This window comes from Oryx dammah, unplaced genomic scaffold, assembly GCF_014754425.2.
Source record: "Oryx dammah isolate SB20612 unplaced genomic scaffold, SCBI_Odam_1.1 HiC_scaffold_15, whole genome shotgun sequence".
In the NCBI taxonomy this organism is placed as follows: domain Eukaryota; kingdom Metazoa; phylum Chordata; class Mammalia; order Artiodactyla; family Bovidae; genus Oryx; species Oryx dammah.
In genome coordinates, this window is record NW_024070199.1 from 17,889,238 (window position 1) to 17,908,852 (window position 19,615).

A 19,615-nucleotide genomic window follows, 5' to 3' on the forward strand; every position below is an offset into this window, starting at 1 on the left:
TTTATGTTTTAAGACTTTATCTGTGAAATGGGGATGATAATTCTTGCCCTGCCTATTACCCAGAGTTATTGTGGTCATTAAATGAGATAGTGTTTGTGTAAACACTTTATGAAATAAAGTTCAGATTGCTTTAAAAGGTTTAGTATGATGTTTTTCTTTATCTTTCCCAGGATATGGCTTCATATTAGAGAACCAAGATGGCAACAGTGAAACAGATTGCTCCTTTACAGAACAGTTCCTTTATATATTCTTTTCGTGCTAGAAGAGATCAGTTTTTAGATGACTGAGATGAGGGCACCAGGAATAATAAATTTCCTTCAGTAAATGGGCAGGTGTTTAACTCATTAGGCTAAATGTATAGTAAACCATTTAGATTTAAATCAATAGTAACAAATCCTTGGATCTGTAACACACTTCATAAGCTTATGAAGTGCTTTCAATATGTTATCTTAGTTTATTTTACAGACATGTGAGATAGGCACTGTTAACATCCCTGTTTTACAGATGAGGAAGTTAGAAATTCACTGGAAATTTGGCTCTTAAGTCATATTCTCTCCTGGAAACCAAAGCTGCCTCTTTGTCTTCTGAAGGCAGAAAGCAGCCGAGCATATTTCTTGGGGGCCTGTCTGGGAACCAGGAAAGAACCCCAGGTAGAGCCCAGGGCAATTCTGTTTGTATTTCCAGGCCTTGTACCTCATTGCCACCAATGGGACCCCAGAGCTTCAGAACCCAGAGAAGCTGTCAGCTATCTTCCGAGACTTTCTGAACCGCTGTCTTGAGATGGATGTGGAGAAGAGAGGTTCGGCTAAAGAACTGCTGCAGGTAACTGTCCCTATGTAGGGAGGCACCTAATTCAGAGAATCACGTAACCAAGGCTTTTTTGCTGCATTTTTGTACGGCTGTTTTAGAACTAGGCTTTTCTCCTAGCACGTCCCACACTCCTATTTCCCTCATCTTGTTCATCCCTGGACCTTTGCTCATGTTACTCCCTTGGGCTCTTCCTCAGCCTATTAAAACTCTGTACTTTTCTAGGCTGTATCTTACAGAGTTATTTTCTGAGCTCTTATTGAACTTTGCCTGTATCTTCCTTTGGTGCTTGTTTTGTTCTGCCTGAATTAGTCTACAGAGTTTGAGTCTTGATGAGAAGAAATTTTTTGACGTGCAAATCTTATACAAGTTATATTTTACTGGGATAAACTCAAAAGATAGATTTTTAGGAAAGGATATCAGAAGACATTCATTTAGAGGATAGTTAGTGCAACATTTCAAGTCTTCCCAGTTTCTTCATGGAAACCCTTGCAGATGGTGGGAATGATAGTCTGCTTGTTTGTTCATTTATTTCAATTTTTTGGCCATGCCACATGGCATGAGGGATCTTAGTTCCCTGACCAGGGATCAAACCTGTGCCCTCCTGCAGTGGAAGCTTGGAGTCTTAACCATTGGATCATCAGGAAGGTCCCTATAGTCTGCTTGTTTGGAGTGAGATCCTGACAGGCTGTGGGGAACCTGAAGTTGGGGGTTTACCAAGCCTTATATATTCCACCAGCTTAATCCTGAAGTTATAGTGTGATTATTTCATATGGTTTCAAAATTTGCTCTTAGTTGACCACATTATCTATATTTAGCATTTATGTTTCAGTTGCAATTTCTCATTACTAGTGTTATTTTACTACATTGCCAGCTGGTGATTTAATAAGTGTGACATGCAACTTACTGACAGTGAGTAATGTGTAGATTTGCACAGTCAGTCAGTATACAAAAGTCATAAAACTTTTGTATTTTGAGGACTAACACAGGGCAGGGCTGGAGAAGGAAATGGCAACCCACTCTAGTGTTCTTGCTTGGAGAATCCCAGGGACGGGGTAGCCTGGTGGGCTGCTGTCTATGGGGTCGCACAGAGTCGGACATGACTGAAGCTACTTAGCAGCAGCAGCAGCAACACAGGGCAGGGCAGGGCAGGATGTACCATACTGCATCACATTAAAGCTAATTATGAACAGTTCTGTCTTCCTTACTGTTAGTAGATCATAACTTCTATGTTATTAATCCTTGGTTTCCTCTTACCTGAGACCTGAGTCAAAATAGATATTCAGTGGGAGAAAACATTTGCAAAGATATGACTGATAAAGCATTAATATCCAAAATATATAACCAGCTCATACAATTCAGGAAAAAAAACCCCTACAAACAACCCACTTAAAAAATGGGCAGAAGACCTGAATAGACATTTTTCCAAAGAGAAAATGCAGATGGTCAGCAGGCACATGAAAAGATGCTCAGTATCACTAAGTATCAGGGAAATGCAAATCAAAACCACAGTGAGAAATCACCTCACACCTGTCAAAATGGCTGTCATCAAAAAGAATCCAAATAACAAATGTTGACAAGGATGTGGAGAAAAGGGAACCCTCCTACACACTTGCTGGGGATGTAAATTGGTACAGCCAATATGGAAAACAATATGGAGGTTTCTCAAGAAACTAAAAATAGAACTATGATATGACCCAGTGATTCCAGTCCTGGGTATATATATGAAAGAAACAAAAGCTAATATGAAAAGATACATGCAACTCAATGTTCATAGCAACATTATTTATAATTGCCAAGATATGTAAGTGACCTCAGTGTCCATCAGGAGATGAATGGATAAAGATGTGGATGAATACTGAAAGTGAAGTCGCTCAGTCATGTCCGACTCTTTGCAACCCCTTGGACTGTAGCCTACCAGGATTCTCAGTCCATGGGATTTTCCAGGCAAGAATACTGGGGTGGGTTGCCATTTCCTTCTCCAGGGCTTTATGAATACTACTCAACCATAAAAAAGAATGAAATCTTGCTGTTTGCAACAGCATGGATGGACTTGGAGGATATTATGCTAAGTGAAATAAGTCAGCCAGAAAAACAAATATTGTATGACATCACTTATATGTGGAATCTAAAAAGTAAAATAAACTAGTGAATATAACAGAAAAGAAACAGATTTATAGATATAGAGAACAAATTAATGGTTACCAGTGGAGAGAGGGAAAGTGGGGGAGGGACATTATATGGGTGGGGTATTAAGAGACACAAATTAGTATATGTAAAACAAGCTGCAAGGATATATTGTATAACCCAGGAGATATAGCCAATATTTTATAATAATTATAAATGGAATGTAACCTATAAAAATTGTGAATCACTATATTTTATACCTGTGATTTATGCAATGGGCTTCCCTAGTGGCTCAGTGGTAAAGAATCTGCCTGCCAATGCAGTAGATGTAGGTTCGATCCTTGGGTTGGGAAGATTCCCTGGAGAAGGAAATAGGAAGCCACTCCAGTATTCTTGCCTGGGAGATCCCATGGACAAAGGAGCCTGGTGGGCTACAGTCTACAGAGTTGCAAAAGAATCGGACATGGCTTAGTGATTAAACAGCAACAATTTGTTGTTTAATCTTTAAACTTATATAACATTGTATATCAACTATACTTCAATTAAAAAATAGCTATTCAGAAAATGTTTGTTGAATTGAATGGAATTGCTTAAACCTTCATTGAAATGTTACCTTCTGGAGATATTTAGCATCTCTTTGTAATCAGAGTTACTGACTACAGAGCATTGATATATTAGATATGAGATCTGGGTTCTACCCAACCCATTAGTTTCTAGAATCCTTTGGGACAAAACCTCCTTACAACAGGCAGGTTAGGATCCTTTTCCTTTCATATGAAGTTTTTTCTGGAAACACTAAGCTTTGGGAAATGTGCAAATAGTCTAAGCCTCAAGATGATATTGTTAACTAGGTATTAAAACATAGTTACTGAAAGATTAATGTCTTCTCGAGTTTTTTTCTTGATATAATAATACATGACAAATAATAAATACATTGTGTTGAATCTTTACCACATTCTAGGCACTAAGCATTTTACATATTTTTTAACCTATTCTTTTTTAATAAACCTGTGATTTATAGATTTTTGTATTCCCATTTGTACAGGTGAGGAAACTGAGATTTCAAGTATTCAATAACTTTGCATGATTAAAAAGTAACTGAGAAGTAGTGGACCCAGGATTTAAATCTGTGTGTATTTGGCTCTCAAGTGTGTATATTCTTGGCCACTGCCTGGTTCCGAGTGTTAAGCTGGAAAGACCTTAGGACTTATCTTGTCTGATTTGTTCATTACACAGAGAAGGAAACTGAGGCCTCCTAATTGGGTGTTGGATCATGCTGCTTTCTCAACTCAGGGGAGTTGTATAAACATGCAGTCTGAGAACACTGATTCTTACTGTACATTGTAAATATTCTAAACGATGACTTTCAGAATCTCAGATCATGAAAGCTTCACATCTGTTTCTCCTGTGAGAAAGATATATATGGATAGAAATACATAGGGGCTTTTGTTGGAATTCATATCTTCATAATTTAGCCAAGATCTTTTATTCCTTTTGTAGTAATAGTTTCTTATTCTCAGTACCTCTTTGAATCCCATCTCTGTTCAAAAAGAATTTGAAGCTCTTCTAGCAAAGAATATTTGTAGATATTTTTATATTTAGAAATATAGAAATTTTAAAATTTAATGTGTGTGTATATACATATACAATATGATTAATAAAAGAGACTTAGGATGGCCAGAAGAATCAAACATGCTAATCATTTGTGTTAAATAGTTTTGTTTAAACATCAAATTTGGTTCTTAGTGTCCTGGTAGTGAAAACAGAAAAGAAAATACATTAGTTAGTTCCTATGTTTCTTATCCAAGGGGAGAAACATCCTACACTCAAGACACAAAGCGTTTTCACTAGTAAATGAATAAAAATCATTTTTAGTTGTGAGTTCAGAGTTCTCTGATGATCGTTTTCCATAATTTTTTTTATTGAAAACATAAAAGTAATTTTCAAATGGTGTTTTTTCCACAATGGTCTTTAATGGTTGTGGGTGTGGCCCACAGTATAGCCCAGTGAAAGTGATTTGGAAAAGGACCAAGTCCTTCCTGGGTTAATTAACCTTACTAAACTCAAGGATAGAACAACAAATTCCCAAATCAGTGCTTCTGAAATGCAGAATTTGAGTGTACCATTGGGTCATGATCAGTTAATAACTTTCCCTCTGAGCTCATTATTATTCTGATTATCACCATATTTTGGACTCATCTAATATAAAATGAAATCATACAGTACGAACTCTTCTTATATATGTGTTCTTTCATGCAGCGTGCCTTCTGTGGGATTCATCCTATTATCAGTGTATCAATTACTTATTCCTTTTCATTGCTCTGTAATTTTTGTATAGTATTCTATGAATATAATGTTACTCATTCTTTCAGTCTCTTGGACATTTAGGTTCTTTCATTTATAACTGTCATAAGTAAAACTGCAGTGAGCATTTATGTGTGTGTCTTCTGGTGAACTAAAAAACTTACTTCTCTTGAAATATATCTAGAAGTGGAATTGGTGGGATATAAGATAGACATGTGTTTAGCTGTAGGTGGATATTGCCAAACAGTTCTTCAAAATGATATGTTATCTTTGAAAGATGTCCTTCAATTTGAAGTTGATGATATGTACAGTATACAAACATGGATGCCCTGAAAATCTTGTAATGGTTGCTAAAGAAGAATGGTAAATTGTCATGAGTCTTTTGTTCTTTTTCTCCTTTCTAGCATCAATTTCTGAAGATTGCCAAGCCTCTCTACAGCCTCACTCCACTGATTGCTGCTGCAAAGGAGGCAACCAAGAACAATCACTAAAACCACATCACCCCAGCCTCATTGTGCCAAGCCTTCTGTGAAATAAATGCTCATTTCGGAAATTCCAACCCCTGATGCTCTTCCTTGCCTTCTCCTCCCATTTCCTGGTCTAGTGCTCTCAAGACTGATCCTTGAAAACCATGTGTCCAGCATTGAAGAGAACTGCAGTTGACTATTTGGATGACGGCCATTTTAAAATAAGGAATTTGCTCCCAACCTGTGGATGTGAGGGTGATTTATGATCAAGGACTTACATGAATAAATCCTTGGACTCCTATTTCTGCTCCCCGCCCCCCCACCAACCAATCAGTTCTTGACTATATAAATATTTGACTTTATAACATTATCAACCTGTGATCAGTTGAGATATTTTTTAGTGCTTGCTTTTCTGTTATCAGACTGCCCAAACACATTATTGTACTTGAAACTTGGAATAGCCCAAGGAATGCCATGGAGGTAATATTCAGCCAGGACATGAAATGGCTCTTCTTTCTGGACCATGACTTTGGCACAGCTGATCCTGATATGAGTGGGAGAGCTACCATGTTTTTCTTTGTATATGCTTCAAGCATCTTTTTGGGAGGATCTAGATCTAATCGTGTTCCCCATGCTATTTCTTGTGAAATGATCTTGGCTATGTAGCAGCTTTTGACTCCCTAAATTCCCCTAGGCTGCTGCCCCCATTCTGCCCTTGTTTAGAACATTGAGAAGTTTCCTAGAGCACATGCTGGGTGAGAGTAGTGTGAGAAGTCAAGAAAAAAAAAAAAAGCTGCTTTTAGAACAAAGCTGGGCATCAGCACCTGTCCAGCTATACCTATGTGATATTTGAAGAACTCAGCATGTTTTTCCATCTGCAACAAGGAGCTAAAAGAGTAACTCATCTTCTGATTGCCCTGATCTCTGGGTCAAAGAGAAAGAACTCCAAATCTGAGACTACATGTTAGTTTCGGATGGATTTGTTGGCCTGAGATGATAGTCTGCCAGCTATGAGGGGACCCTGTTTTTACATTGCATGGCCAAGCTCTCTGCAAATGGAAATGCTTGCACTGGGTGTTGGGGATGTTTGCTACCTCCTGCTATCTTTGTGGTTTTGGTCCTCCCATTATGGTAGGACCCCTGGCCAGCATTGTGGCTTGTCATGTCTGCCCCAATGGCTACCTTGTCATGCTCTGAGGTACCACTGCCTCTGCAGTTTTATTTCCTTCAATAAAAGGAGATGAAAATATTCTATTTGGTGTATGCTTTTCTTTCCTTTTTCCCTTCCCTTCTTTTCTAAGTTTTTATTTTGATTTTTTCTAAATTAAGAAAAAATATATATATGATAAAAATATTCTTTCTTCCAGAATCATTTGAGATTAAGTTGCAGATAAGATGCTGCTTTACCACTATATACTTACTTTATTGTGTATTCTTTATTCTTAACACTTTTGCAGAGGTGAAGACCCATGAAAGCCAGTGGTGTAGTTTGAAGACCAGACAGTCAAAGAGCAGTGGTGTAGATTCTAGTGGAAGTCTAGGGGATTCCTTTGTGATTTAATGGTTAGGATTATGCCCTTCCACTGCAGGGGGCATGGGTTTGATCCTTGGTCAGGGAACTAAGATCTTGCATGCTGTGCTGCTGCTGCTGCTGCTGCTAAGTCGCTTCAGTTGTGTCCGACTCTATGTGACTCCCATAGACTGCAGCCCATCAGGCTCCCCCGTCCCTGGGATTTGGAGTGGGTGGCATGGCCAAAAAAAAAAAAAAAAAAAAAAAGCAAGTCTGCACTGCTATATTTAAAATGGATAAGCAATAAGGCCCTATTGTATACCACAGGGAACTCTGCTCAATGTTATGTGGCAGTTTGAATGGGAGAGGAGTTTGGAAGAGAACGGATATATGTTTATATTTTTGACTTGAGTCCCTTTGCTGGAGAAGATCAATGTCCTACTGGTACAGTCAGAATAGCCTTTCTCCACATTTTTGTTCTGTTCAGACTGTCAGCTAATTGAATGATGTCCACCCACCTTGAGGAGGCACATCCCCTTTGTTCAGTCCATCAATTAGTTCAAATGCTAAACTCTTCTGGATACACCCTCAAAGGCACACCCAGAAATAACATTTAATGAGATAGGGGGCTCCTGATGACCCAGTCAGGTTGACAGAATTAACCATCACACTCTCCATTCCCACCTCCAAATGAAGGTGATAACTCCAGGGAGGACTGGTCAGCTGACAACTCATAATGCTATGTAATTATGGCTTTTAGATCAGGGGGTCAAAAGTGATGATTAGTGAGACCTGATACTGTCTTATGAAGAAAAATGCAGAGCAACAGGAGATCCTCCTGTAGTTACTGAAAGGACAAGTATGATTGGATTGCTTCTATGTAAGACGGAATATTAGATAATATTCCAGAAGAAATGATGAAGATCCAAAGATTGTACTTCCTCACTCTTAGACTGCAGTGGTAAACTGGTTAGTCTAATGAGGGCTGAAAATTGTTTGTTAATTGCCTCTCTGGAATTTTAGAGTTGATTAGTTGGGTCATGTCTGACTCTTTGCAATACCGTCGACTGCAGCATGCCAGACTTCCCAATCCTTCACCATCTCCTGGAGCTTGCTCAAACTCAAGTCCATTGAATCAGTGATGCCATCCAACCATCTCACCCTCTGTTGTCCCCTTCTCCTGCCCTCAGTCTTCGTGTCAGGTAGCCAAAGTATTGGAGCTTCAGCTTCAGCATCAGTCCTTCCAGTGAATATTCAGGATTGATTTCCTTTAGGATTGACTGGTTTGATCTTGCAGTCCAAGGGACTCTCAAGAGTCTTCTCCAACACCACAGTTCAAAAACATCAATTCTTTGGTGCTCAGCCTTCCTTATGGTCCAGCTTTCACATCTGTACATGACTACTGGAAAAACCATAGCTTTGACCAGACAGACCTTTGTTGGCAAAGTAATGTCTCTGCTTTTTAATATGCTGTCTAGGTTTGTCATAGCTTTTCTTCCAGAGGGCAAGCATCTTTTAATTTCGTGGCTGAAGTGTCCATCTGCAGTGTTTTTCTAGCCCAAGAAAATAAAGTCTCTCACTGTTTCCATTGTTTCCTCCTCTGTTTGCCATGAAGTGATGGGACCAGATGCTATGATCCTACTTTTTTGAATGTTGAGTTTTAAGCCAGCTTTTCACTCTCCTCTTTCACCTTCATCAAGAAGCTCTTTAGTTTCTCTTTGCTTTTTGCCATAAGGGTGGTATCATCTGCATATCTGTGGTTATCGATATTTCTTCCAGCAATCTTGATTCCAGCTTATGCTTCATCCAGCCTGCTAGTTTTCATGATATACTCTGTATTTAAGTTAAATAAGCAGGGTGACAATATATAGCCTTGATGTACTCTTTTCCCAATTTGGAATCAGTCCATTGTTCCATGTCTGGTTCTAACTCTTGCTTCTTAACCTGCATAATCAGGAGGCAGGTAAAGTGGTCTGGTATTTGCATCTATTTAAGAATTTTCCACAGTGTGTGGCAGAAGTCCTCTTGGAGGAGGTTGCCATTAGCCCCACCATAGAGCCTCTGAGCAGACAACCCCAAACTGGAGAACACTTATACCAAAGAAGTTCCTGCACTGTTGCGAAAGTTCTAGGGCCCACAGTAGATTTCCCAACCTGGGGATCTGGCAAGGGAATTGAGAACCTCAGGGAATTTGACATAGCCATCAGTTCAGTTCAGTTCAGTCGCTCAATCGTGTTCGACTCTTTGCGACCCCATGAATTGCAGCATGCCAGGCCTCCCTGTCCATCACCAACTCCCGGGGTTCACTCAGATTCATAGAATATGACAAAAACTGGTTAGAACCAAGATGGCAGAAGATTCGACTTCCAGTAGACCTTGAGCCTCATTATATGTTCATTGTAATGCATTAACATATTCTAAATGACACATCCACCAATGCCATGATGGTTCTGAGACCAACTATAAAAGACCAAAAGTGGGTGATGGCCCAGTCCTGCAACTCTCCACCCTTTCCCTAAAATAGTTGGAATAATCTTCCCACTCATTAACCTATGAAATTACCCAGCCTGTAACTAACTACAGCATATTTCAGGGCCTCTCATATTCTGAGATGGCCCACACTCTTGTCTGTGGAGTGTATTTCCCCCAAGGCTGTTCTTGCTTTTTGAGATGAACCACATTCTGTCTATGGAATGTGCATCTCTCTAAGTAAATCCATTTCATATCTATGGCTTTGTCTCTCACTGATTTCTTTCTGTGATGAGTCATAAAGAGCCTGAGCTTCATTGAGTCCTGAGATGAGTTGTGTGATCTCAGACCATGGGTTCAAGTCCCAATCTGGCTTTTGGCTGGGTTTGAGTCCCATCATGTCAGTTCAACTACCACCTCAGGGGCAGTGTTTCACAAGCATTAGCTCTGCTGTGAACTTTCCAACAATTTAAGCATTAGAGTGATGACTGTCTATGTAATCAAGCAGGACCCCATTGGGCCCTGCTGGACACAAGAGTGATTCTGTATTCCTAGTTTCTTATTTGCAGGATCTAGACTTCAGCCTTCTAGACATTCCTGAGTTCCAAAGAATAGATTCAAGCAGTTTCTAGCCAGCAAAGTAAGGAAATGCAGAAACAAAGGAAGAACAATCAAGAAGCTGTAGTGCAGCCGTGAAAAACAGGATCCTGGTTCCTTCTCAAGGGATATACATTAAGTGTCTTTGACTACTTCTGTAGGAACTAAAGCCCCCACACAGGTGGAGGATGGCAACTTTAGATTGAATCCAAGATTCCTGGAATACTGACCTGTTACTTCACCACTGACCAGTCAGAAGGAGTCATACACCCTGCAACCGTCATCCCAAATTTTGGCCTGTAAAAACTTTTCCCTAAGAAGCACTGGAGAGTTGGGGTTTTTGAACATAAGCCACCTATTCTCCTTGCTTTGCCCTACAGTAAGCCTTTCTCTGCTCCAAACTCTGATGTTTGGGTTTGTTTGGACTTACTGTGCATCTGTGCCTGTGTGGTCAGTTGCTGAGTCATGCCTGACTCTTTGAGATCCTGTGGACTGTAGCCTGGTCGGCTCCTCTGTCCATGGGATTTTCCTGACAAGAGTACTGGAGTGGGTTTCTATTTCCTCCTCCAGGAGATCCCCTCACCCAGGGGTCCGATTCGCACCTCCTGCATTGGCAGGTGGTTTCTTTACCACTGAGCCACACAAACTTTTGTTCGGTATCATTTACTATGGGGATATCTAGACATCCACCCACATAGTGAATATTCGTCATGACCATGCAACTTAACAGCAAGTTTCCTTACATTTCATTGCCTTCAGAGTGTGGAACCAGAACTCTGAAACTGTCTACTCAGATAATCACTATTTGTCTAATTCTTTATGAGTACTGAACACATCTGTCCCCTATATGTTAGTTTTCTATTGCTGCATGACGAATTATCACAAACATCATGGCTTAACACAGTTTCTCTAGGTCATGATTAAGGAGCATGGTGGAGTATGATGTGGTTCTGTTACCAAATCAAGTCCGACTGCTCTTTGCTCAAAAATCAATAATTGAGAGAGAGAGAGAGACAAATGTTAGAAAGGAGTTGCTTTTAAACAGAATGTCAACATTCTGGGAAGATGGTGGATTTGTTGTCTCCTGAAAACCATCTCCAGTGATTCTGCTCCTCCCTGAAAGTTTTTAAAGGGAAAAAGGGAAGTAATCTCAGTTAATCATTGAAATGATGAGAGTTAGAGTTGTCACCATCCCCTATTATACAGGCTCATGTGCAGGCTTGCCAACTTCTTGTGATTTTTTTTTTAGATGCTATTTTGTTCACATAGTTTATTCACAAAATTACGGAAGGGGAAGAGATCTGATCATTGGTTAATTCATTTCTACTTCTTTGATCTACAGAAAGAGCCAGCAGATTAGGCAAGATATTGTGTGATCGAAAGATTTGAAAGGTATGCCAGGACCAGAGATAAATAGAGCATGAGGGTGCCTGGTTAAGGTTAGTGACAAAAGGGTGCACCCTGCAGTGAGCTCTTTCATGCCGAAAGCTGCTCACAAATCCCCACTTGTTAGAACATCATCCATTTCTATGGGATTATGGGCAAAGGTTGGTCTTCTATAACTCTATCACGCTGACATAGGGCACCATGTTCTTGAGTGGAAAATATTGACATGGGTCTGTACCATCTCTTTGGTGACGATTATAGTTGTCCATTTACATGTAAAGGCAGAACAAGCTACAATTATTTTGATGTCCACAAATATATAGATTATTATGAACTATAGTGTTAATCCCATTCTCTTAAGGCCAGTTCTTGGAATTGTGCTAGCCATAGATTCAGTATTACTCAATATGGAGCAGTTCATAGCATGGTTGCAATCCAGTCATCTTGCAGTTGTTTTCCCCCTCTGATGTCAGTTGCACTATCTATAGAACAACTCAGGAACATGCATCAGACATGAGTCTGTGATTCTGTTGTCCTAATCATTAGCTGCTTGAGCCTTCTCATTTGTGACTCAGGAAGGCCTGGAAGACTTCAGCTTTTCTATAAAGAAAAGGCAGAAAATATGAAAGGGGCCTTTTTACTGGGGTGAGGCAGGTGGCACAGGGTTCTGCTTGGTTCTGGTTGGATTTTTGCTTAAGCTCCCATCAGGCTGAAAATCCAGGTGTTAGTATTGTAGTTCATGTGGGGATTGGAGTCATCTTCTAGTCTCTCTGGTTGTTGGTTGAATTAATTTACTTGTAGGACTGGGGTCGTCTTTCTCTTACTAGCTGTCAGCAGAGGACCCAGCTCCTAGAGGCTGCCTGAAGCTTCTTGCCACATGGATCCCACAGGCAATTCACGAAAGGAATGTTTGGTTTCTGCTAGACCAGCCAGAACATAGCTCTTTGATTTCCACTTCTCTTGCAGTGCCAGAGAAAATGGCTTTTAAAGGGCTTATATGAATAGGCCAGTCTCACTTTGATAATCACACTGTCTTAAAGTCAAGTGATTTGGGAACTTAATTACATCTGTAAGACCCCTTCACTATAGGACCTTAGATATATCCAACTGAATACAGAGTTCCAGGTAAAAGCAAGGAGAGATAAGAAGGCCTTCTTCAAAGAACAGAACAAAGAAGTAGAGGAAAACAATAGAATTGAAGAGACCAGGTATCTTATCAAGAAAACTGGAGATACCAATATAATATTTCATCCTAGAATGGATATGATAAAGGGCAGAAATGGTAAAGACCTAACAGAGGCAGAAGAGATTAAGAAGTGGCAAGAATACACAGAAGACCTATACAAAAAAAGTCTTAAGGATTGGAATAACCACTCACGTAGAGCCAGACATCCTGGAGTGTGAAGTCAAGTGGGCCTTAGGAAGCATCACCATGAACAAACCTAGTGGAGGTGATGGGATACCAGCTGAGCTATTTAAAATCCTAAAAGATGATGCTGTTAAAGTGCTGCACTCAATATGTCAGCAAATTTGGAAAACTCAGCAATGGCCACAAGAAAGGTCAATTTTCATTCCAATCCCAAAGAAGTTCAATTCAGTTCAGTCACTCAGTCGTGTCTGACTCTTTGCGACCCCATGAATCGCAGCACGCCAGGCCTCCCTGTCCATCACCATCTCCTGGAGTTCACTCAGACTCACATCCATCGAGTCCGTGATGCCATCTCATCCTCGGTCGTCCCCTTCTCCTCCTGCCCCCAATCCACCCCAGAATCAGAGTCTTTTCCAATGAGTCAACTCTTCGCATGAGGTGGCCAAAGTACTGGAGCTTCAATTTAGCATCATTCCTTCCAAAGAAATCCCAGGGCTGATCTCCTTCAGAATGGACTGGTTGGATCTCCTTGCAGTCCAAGGGACTCTCAAGAGTCTTCTCCAACACCACAGTTCAAAAACCTCAATTCTTTGGCGCTCAGCCTTCTTCACAGTCCAACTCTCACATCCATACATGACCACAGGAAAAACCATAGCCTTGACTAGACGGACCTTAGTCAGCAAAGTAATGTCTCTGCTTTTGAATATGCTATCTAGGTTGGTCATAACTTTTCTTCCAAGGAGTAAGCATCTTTTAATTTCATGGCTGCAGTCACCATCTGCAGTGATTTTGGAGCCAAGAAAAATAAAGTCTGACTCTGTTTCTACTGTTTCCCCATCTATTTCCCATGAAGTGATGGGACCAGATGCCATGATCTTTGTTTTCTGAATGTTGAGCTTTAAGCCAACCTTTTCACTCTCCTCTTTCACTTTCATCAAGAGGCTTTTTAGTTCCTCTTCACTTTCTGCCATAAGGGTGGTGTCATCTGCATATCTGAGGTTATTGAGATTTCTCCCAACAGTCTTGATTCCAGCTTGTGTTTCTTCCAGTCCAGCGTTTCTCATGATGTACTCTGCATGTAAGTTAAATAAGCAGGGTGACAATATACAGCCTTGATGGACTCCTTTTCCTATTTGGAACCAGTCTGTTGTTCCATGTCCAGTTCTAACTGTTGCTTCCTGACTTGCATACAGATTTCTCAAGAGGCAGGTTAGGTGGTCTGGTATTCTCATCTCTTTCAGAATTTTCCACAGTTTCTTGTGATCCACACAGTCAAAGGCTTTGGCATAGTCAATAAAGCAGAAATAGATGTTTTTCTGGAACTCTCTTACTTTTTCCATGATCCAGCTGATGTTGGCAATTTGATCTCTGGTTCCTCTGCCTTTTCTAAAAGCAGCTTGAACATCAGGAAGTTCACGGTTCACGTATTGCTGAAGCCTGGCTTGGAGAATTTTGAGCATTACTTTACTAGTATGTGAGATGAGTGCAATTGTGTGGTAGTTTGAGCATTCTTTGGCATTGCCTTTCTTTGGAATTGGAATGAAAACTGACCTTTTCCAGTCCTGTGTCCACTGCTGAGTTTTCCAAATTTGTTGTCATATTGAGTGCAGCACTTTCACAGCATCATCTTTCAGGATTTGAAACAGCTCCACTGGAATTCCATCACCTCCACTAGCTTTGTTCACAGTGATGCTTTCTAAGGCCCACTTGACTTCACATTCCAAGATGTCTGGCTCTAGATTAGTGATCACATCATCATGATTATCTGGGTGGTGAAGATCTTTTTTGTATAGTTCTTCCATGTATTCTTGCCACCTCTTCTTAATATCTTCTGCTTCTGTTAGGTCCATACCATTTCTGTCCTTTATTGAGCCCATCTTTGCGTGAAATGTTCCCTTTGTATCTCTAATTTTCTTGAAGAGATCTCTAGTCTTTCCCATTCTGTTGTTTTCCTCTATTTCTTTGCATTGATCGCTGAAGAAGGCTTTCTTATCTCTTCTTGCTATTCCTTGGAACTCTGCATTCAGATGCTTATATCTTTCCTTTTCTCCTTTCTTTTCACCTCTCTTCTTTTCACAGCTATTTGTAAGGTCTCCCCAGACAGCCATTTTGCTTTTTTGCATTTCTTTTTCATGGGGATGGTCTTGATCCATGTCTCCTGTACAATGTCACGAACCTCATTCCATAGTTCACCAGGCACTGTACCTATCAGATCTAGACCCTTAAATCTATTTCTCACTTCCACTGTATAATCATAAGGGATTTGATTTAGGTCATACCTGAATGGTCTAGCGGTTTTCCCTACTTTCTTCAGTTTAAGTCTGAATTTGGCAATCAGGTGTTCATGATCTGAGCCACAGTCAGCTCCTGGTCTTGTTTTGTTGATTGTATAGAGCTTCTCCATCTTTGGCTGCAAAGAATATAATCAATCTGATTTTGGTGTTGACCATCTGTTGATGTCCATGTGTAGAGTCTTCTCTTGTGTTGTTGGAAGAGGCTGTTTGCTATGACCAGTGCATTTTCTTGGCAAAACTGTATTAGTCTTTGCCCTGCTTCATTCCGCATTCCAAGGCCAAATTTGCCTGTTACTCCAGGTGTTTTTTGACTTCCTACTTTTGCATTCCAGTCCCCTATAATGAAAAGGACATCTTTTTTGGGTGTTAGTTCTAAAAGATCTTGTAGGTCTTCATAAAACCGTTCAACTTCAGTTTCTTTAGCGTTACTGGTTGGGGCATAGACTTGAATAACTGTGATATTGAATGGTTTGCCTTGGAGACAAACAGAGTTCATTCTGTCGTTTTTGAGACTGCATCCAAGTACTGCATTTTGGACTCTTTTGTTGACCATGATGGCTACTCCATTTCTTCTGAGGGATTCCTGCCCTCAGTAGTAGATATAATGGTCATCTGAGTTAAATTCACCCATTCCAGTCCATTTTAGTTTGCTGATTCCTAGAATGTTGACGTTCACCCTTGCCATCTCTTGTTTGACCACTTCCAATTTGCCTTGATTCATGGACCTGACATTCCAGGTTCCTATGCAGTATTGCTCTTTACAGCATCAGATCTTGCTTCTGTCACCAGTCAAATCCAACAACTGTGTATTGTTTTCGCTTTGGCTCCATCCATTCTTTCTGGAGTTATTTCTCCACTGATCTCCAGTTGCATATTGGGCACCTAATGACATGGGCAGTTCCTCTTTTGGTATCCTTTCATTTTGCCTTTTCATACTGTTCTTGGAGTTCTCAAGGCAAGAATACTGAAATGGCTTGCCATTCCCTTCTCCAGTGGACCACATTCTGTCAGGCCTCTCCACCATGACCCGCCCATATTGGGTTGCTCCATTGGCATGGCTTGGTTTCACTGAGTTAGACAAGGCTATGGTCCTAGTGTGATAAGACTGACTAGTTTTCTGTGAGTATGGTTTCAGTGTGTCTGCCTTCTGATGCCCTCTTGCAACACTTAGGGCAGTGCCAAAGAAAGGTGTTCAAACTACCAGACAATTGTGCTCATTTTGCATGCTAGTAAGATTATGGTCAAATTCCTTCAAGCTAGGCTACAGCAGTACGTGAACCGAGAACTTCCAGATGTACAAGCTGGATTTAGAAAAGGGATAGAAATCAGAGATCAAATTGTCAACATTTGTTGGCTCACAGAGAAAGCAAGGGAATTCCAAAAAAAAATCTACTTATGATTTATTGACTATGCCAAAGCCTTTGACTGTGTGGATCACAACAAATTGTGGAAAATTCTTAAAGAGATGGGAATACTAGAGCACCTTACCTATTTCCTGAGAAACCTGATGCGAGTCAATAAGCAATAGTTAAAGCTGAACATGAAACAGTGACTGGTTCAAAACTGGGAAAGGAATACGACAAGGCTGTATATCGTTGCCCTATTTATTCAACTCCCTTGCAGAATACATTGAGAGAAGTAATTCTTCAGTTCAGTTCAGTTGCTCAGTCATGTCTGACTCTTTGTGACCCAATGGAGTGCAGCACACCAGGCTTCTCTGTCCATCACCAACTCCTGGAGCTCAAACTCATGTCCATCGAGTCAGTGATGCCATCCAACCATCTTACCCTCTGTCGCCCCCTTCTCCTCCTGCCTTCAATCTTTCCCAGCATCAGGATCTTTTCAGATGAGTCAGTTCTTTGCATGAGGTGGCCACAGTATTGGAGTTTCAGCTTCAGCATCAGTCCTTCCAATGAATATGCAGGACTGATTTTCTTTAGGATTGACTGGTTGGATCTCCTTGCCATCCAAAGGACTCTTAAGAGTCTTCTCCAACACCACAGTTCAAAAGCATCCAATTCTTAGGTACTCAACTTTCTTTATAGTCCAACTCTCACATCCATACATGACTACTGGAAAAGCAATAGCTTTGACTAGATGGACCTTTGTTGGCAAAGTAATACCTCTGCTTTTTAATATACTGTCTAGGTTTGTCATAGCTTTTCTTCCAAGGAGCAAGCATCTTTTAATTTCATGGTATCTACAGTGATTTTGGGGCCCAAGAAAATTAAGTCTGTCACTGTTTCTAATTCTTAGGTAGGTTGATAAGAAGTCTGGGGTCCCTGAGGAGGAGAAAGAGGTATGGGCCTCTTGAGGAGAAAGGGACAAACTTTTTTCTATATTGCTTTGTCTTAGTCACATAAGATTTGTCTTAAGCTCTGAGTTGTTATGACAACAATCTTTAACACTAACTTTTTTCAAACCCAGAGCTAATGATTACACAACAAAACAACTCATCTTGCTCAAGGGTATGTTTTTCCTTAAGCTCTGTACTAATGATTATATGACAACAATGAATCTTGCTCAAGGATATGTTTCTTCTTAACAGGAACCTTCTGACTACTCTTGTTATCTTAAGACATATGACTGAGTCTGGTAAAAGTATGTAAAGCCTTGATAAGACTAGCAAGGGGGCCACTCTCCTTTCCCCTTCTGATGTCTATGTCAGAAGCTTTTTCTGTCCTTTTTCACCACAGTAAAACTTTTGCCACACAGAAAGCTCTTAGTGATCAAGCCTGGTCTCTGATCCCAAAGCTAAATCTTCGGAGATCACCAATCCAACATCATTCACCATAAGCTATCAACATCATGCGAAAGGTTGGGCTGGATGAATTACAATCTGTTATCAAGATTGCTGAGAGAACTATTCTGAGATATGCAGATGATACCATCTCAGATATGCAGGGGATACCACCCTAATGGCAGAAAGTAAAGAGGAATTAAAGAGCCTCTTGATGAAGGTGAAAGAGGAGAGTGAAAAACTGGCTTAAAACTCAGCATTCAGAAAAGTAAGATCATGGCATCTGGTCCCATCACTTCATGGCAAATAGAAGGGGAAAAAGTGGAAGCAGTGACAGAGTTTATTTTCTTGGGCTCCAAAATCACTGTGGATTGAAATTAATGAAAGCAATGAAATTAAAAACTGCTTCTCCTTGGAAGAGATGCTATGACAAACCTAGACAGCATATTAAAAAGCAGAGGCATCACTTTGCCGACATAGGTGTGTACAGTCAAAGCTATGGTTTTTCCAGTAGTCATGTATGGATGTGAGATCTGGACCATAAAGAAGGCCGAGTGATGAAGAATTGATGCTTTTGACTTGTGGTGTTGGAGAAGACTCTTGAGAGTCCCTTGGACAGAAAGATCAAACCATTCAATCCTAAAGGAAATCAATCATGAATATTCACTGGAAGGACTGATTCTGAAGCTGAAGCTCCAAATATTGGCCACCTGATGCGAAGAGCCAACTCATTGAAAAAGACACTGATTCTGGGAAAGGTTGCAGGCAAAAGAGAAGAGGGTGGTAGAGGATGAGATGGTTAGATAGTATCACTGATTCATTGGACATGAATTTCATTGAACTCCAGGATATAAGAGAAGGACAGGGAAGCCTGACCTGCTCCAGTCCATGGAGTTGCAAAGTGTTGGACTCAACTTAGTAACAGAACAACAACAACACAGTACCTAGATTTCTGCATGACTGAGCAACTGAGAAAAGGTACATGTATGCCAAAGGCAGGGAATCTTGGGAAGCTGTCAGTTTGTTCAGGCTGCTTAACAAAATACCATGGATTGGGCAGCTTATAAACAACAGAAATTTATTTCTCACTGTCCTGGAGGCTGGGACCTCGAAGATCATGGTATCAGTATGATCAGGTCTTTTATTTTCTTGGGCTCCAAAATCACTGTGGACAGTGACTAAAGTCATGAAATTAAAAGATGCTTGCATAATCTTTCCATTGTTTCCTTCCATGCATCTCTTATTTATAGTGGCCTCTTTGTTAATCTGTCACAATGCTGGATCAGTTACTAGATGCAGTAAGGAAAGCTTGAAGCATTCCAGTGTTTCCTAACACTTATGTACTCCCAGTTTCCTATCCTACTCCATTGGATTACTACCCACTACCTGCCTAGGATATTCACTGTGAACAATGGACTGCTATGTCCCATGTTTACTTGTTTCCCCACCTCCTGGAGTGACAGGATTCTGAACAATAGAGAGGGAAAGACTAGAACAATGGAAGGGGAAAAATAATACAATGGGTAAGACTAGAGATCTCTTCAA

The 19,615-nt window shown here is 40.4% G+C and overlaps 1 protein-coding gene across 5 annotated transcripts in view; it reads left to right on the forward strand.

Annotated features, from left to right (window-relative positions):
• Window positions 1-6,959, forward strand: part of PAK1 (p21 (RAC1) activated kinase 1) — a 162,232-nt gene extending 155,273 nt beyond the window's left edge. For 4 of the 5 annotated variants that reach the window (XM_040255635.1, XM_040255639.1, XM_040255634.1 and 1 more), the window contains 2 exons: window positions 685-822; window positions 5,643-6,959. In XM_040255635.1, coding sequence (XP_040111569.1) covers window positions 685-822; window positions 5,643-5,729 — 225 coding nt within the window. In that variant the 3' untranslated portion in view covers window positions 5,730-6,959. The remainder of the gene's footprint in view (window positions 1-684; window positions 823-5,642) is intronic. The other variant, XM_040255641.1, reaches the window with a different exon arrangement.
• The last annotated feature ends 12,656 nt before the right edge of the window (window positions 6,960-19,615 follow it).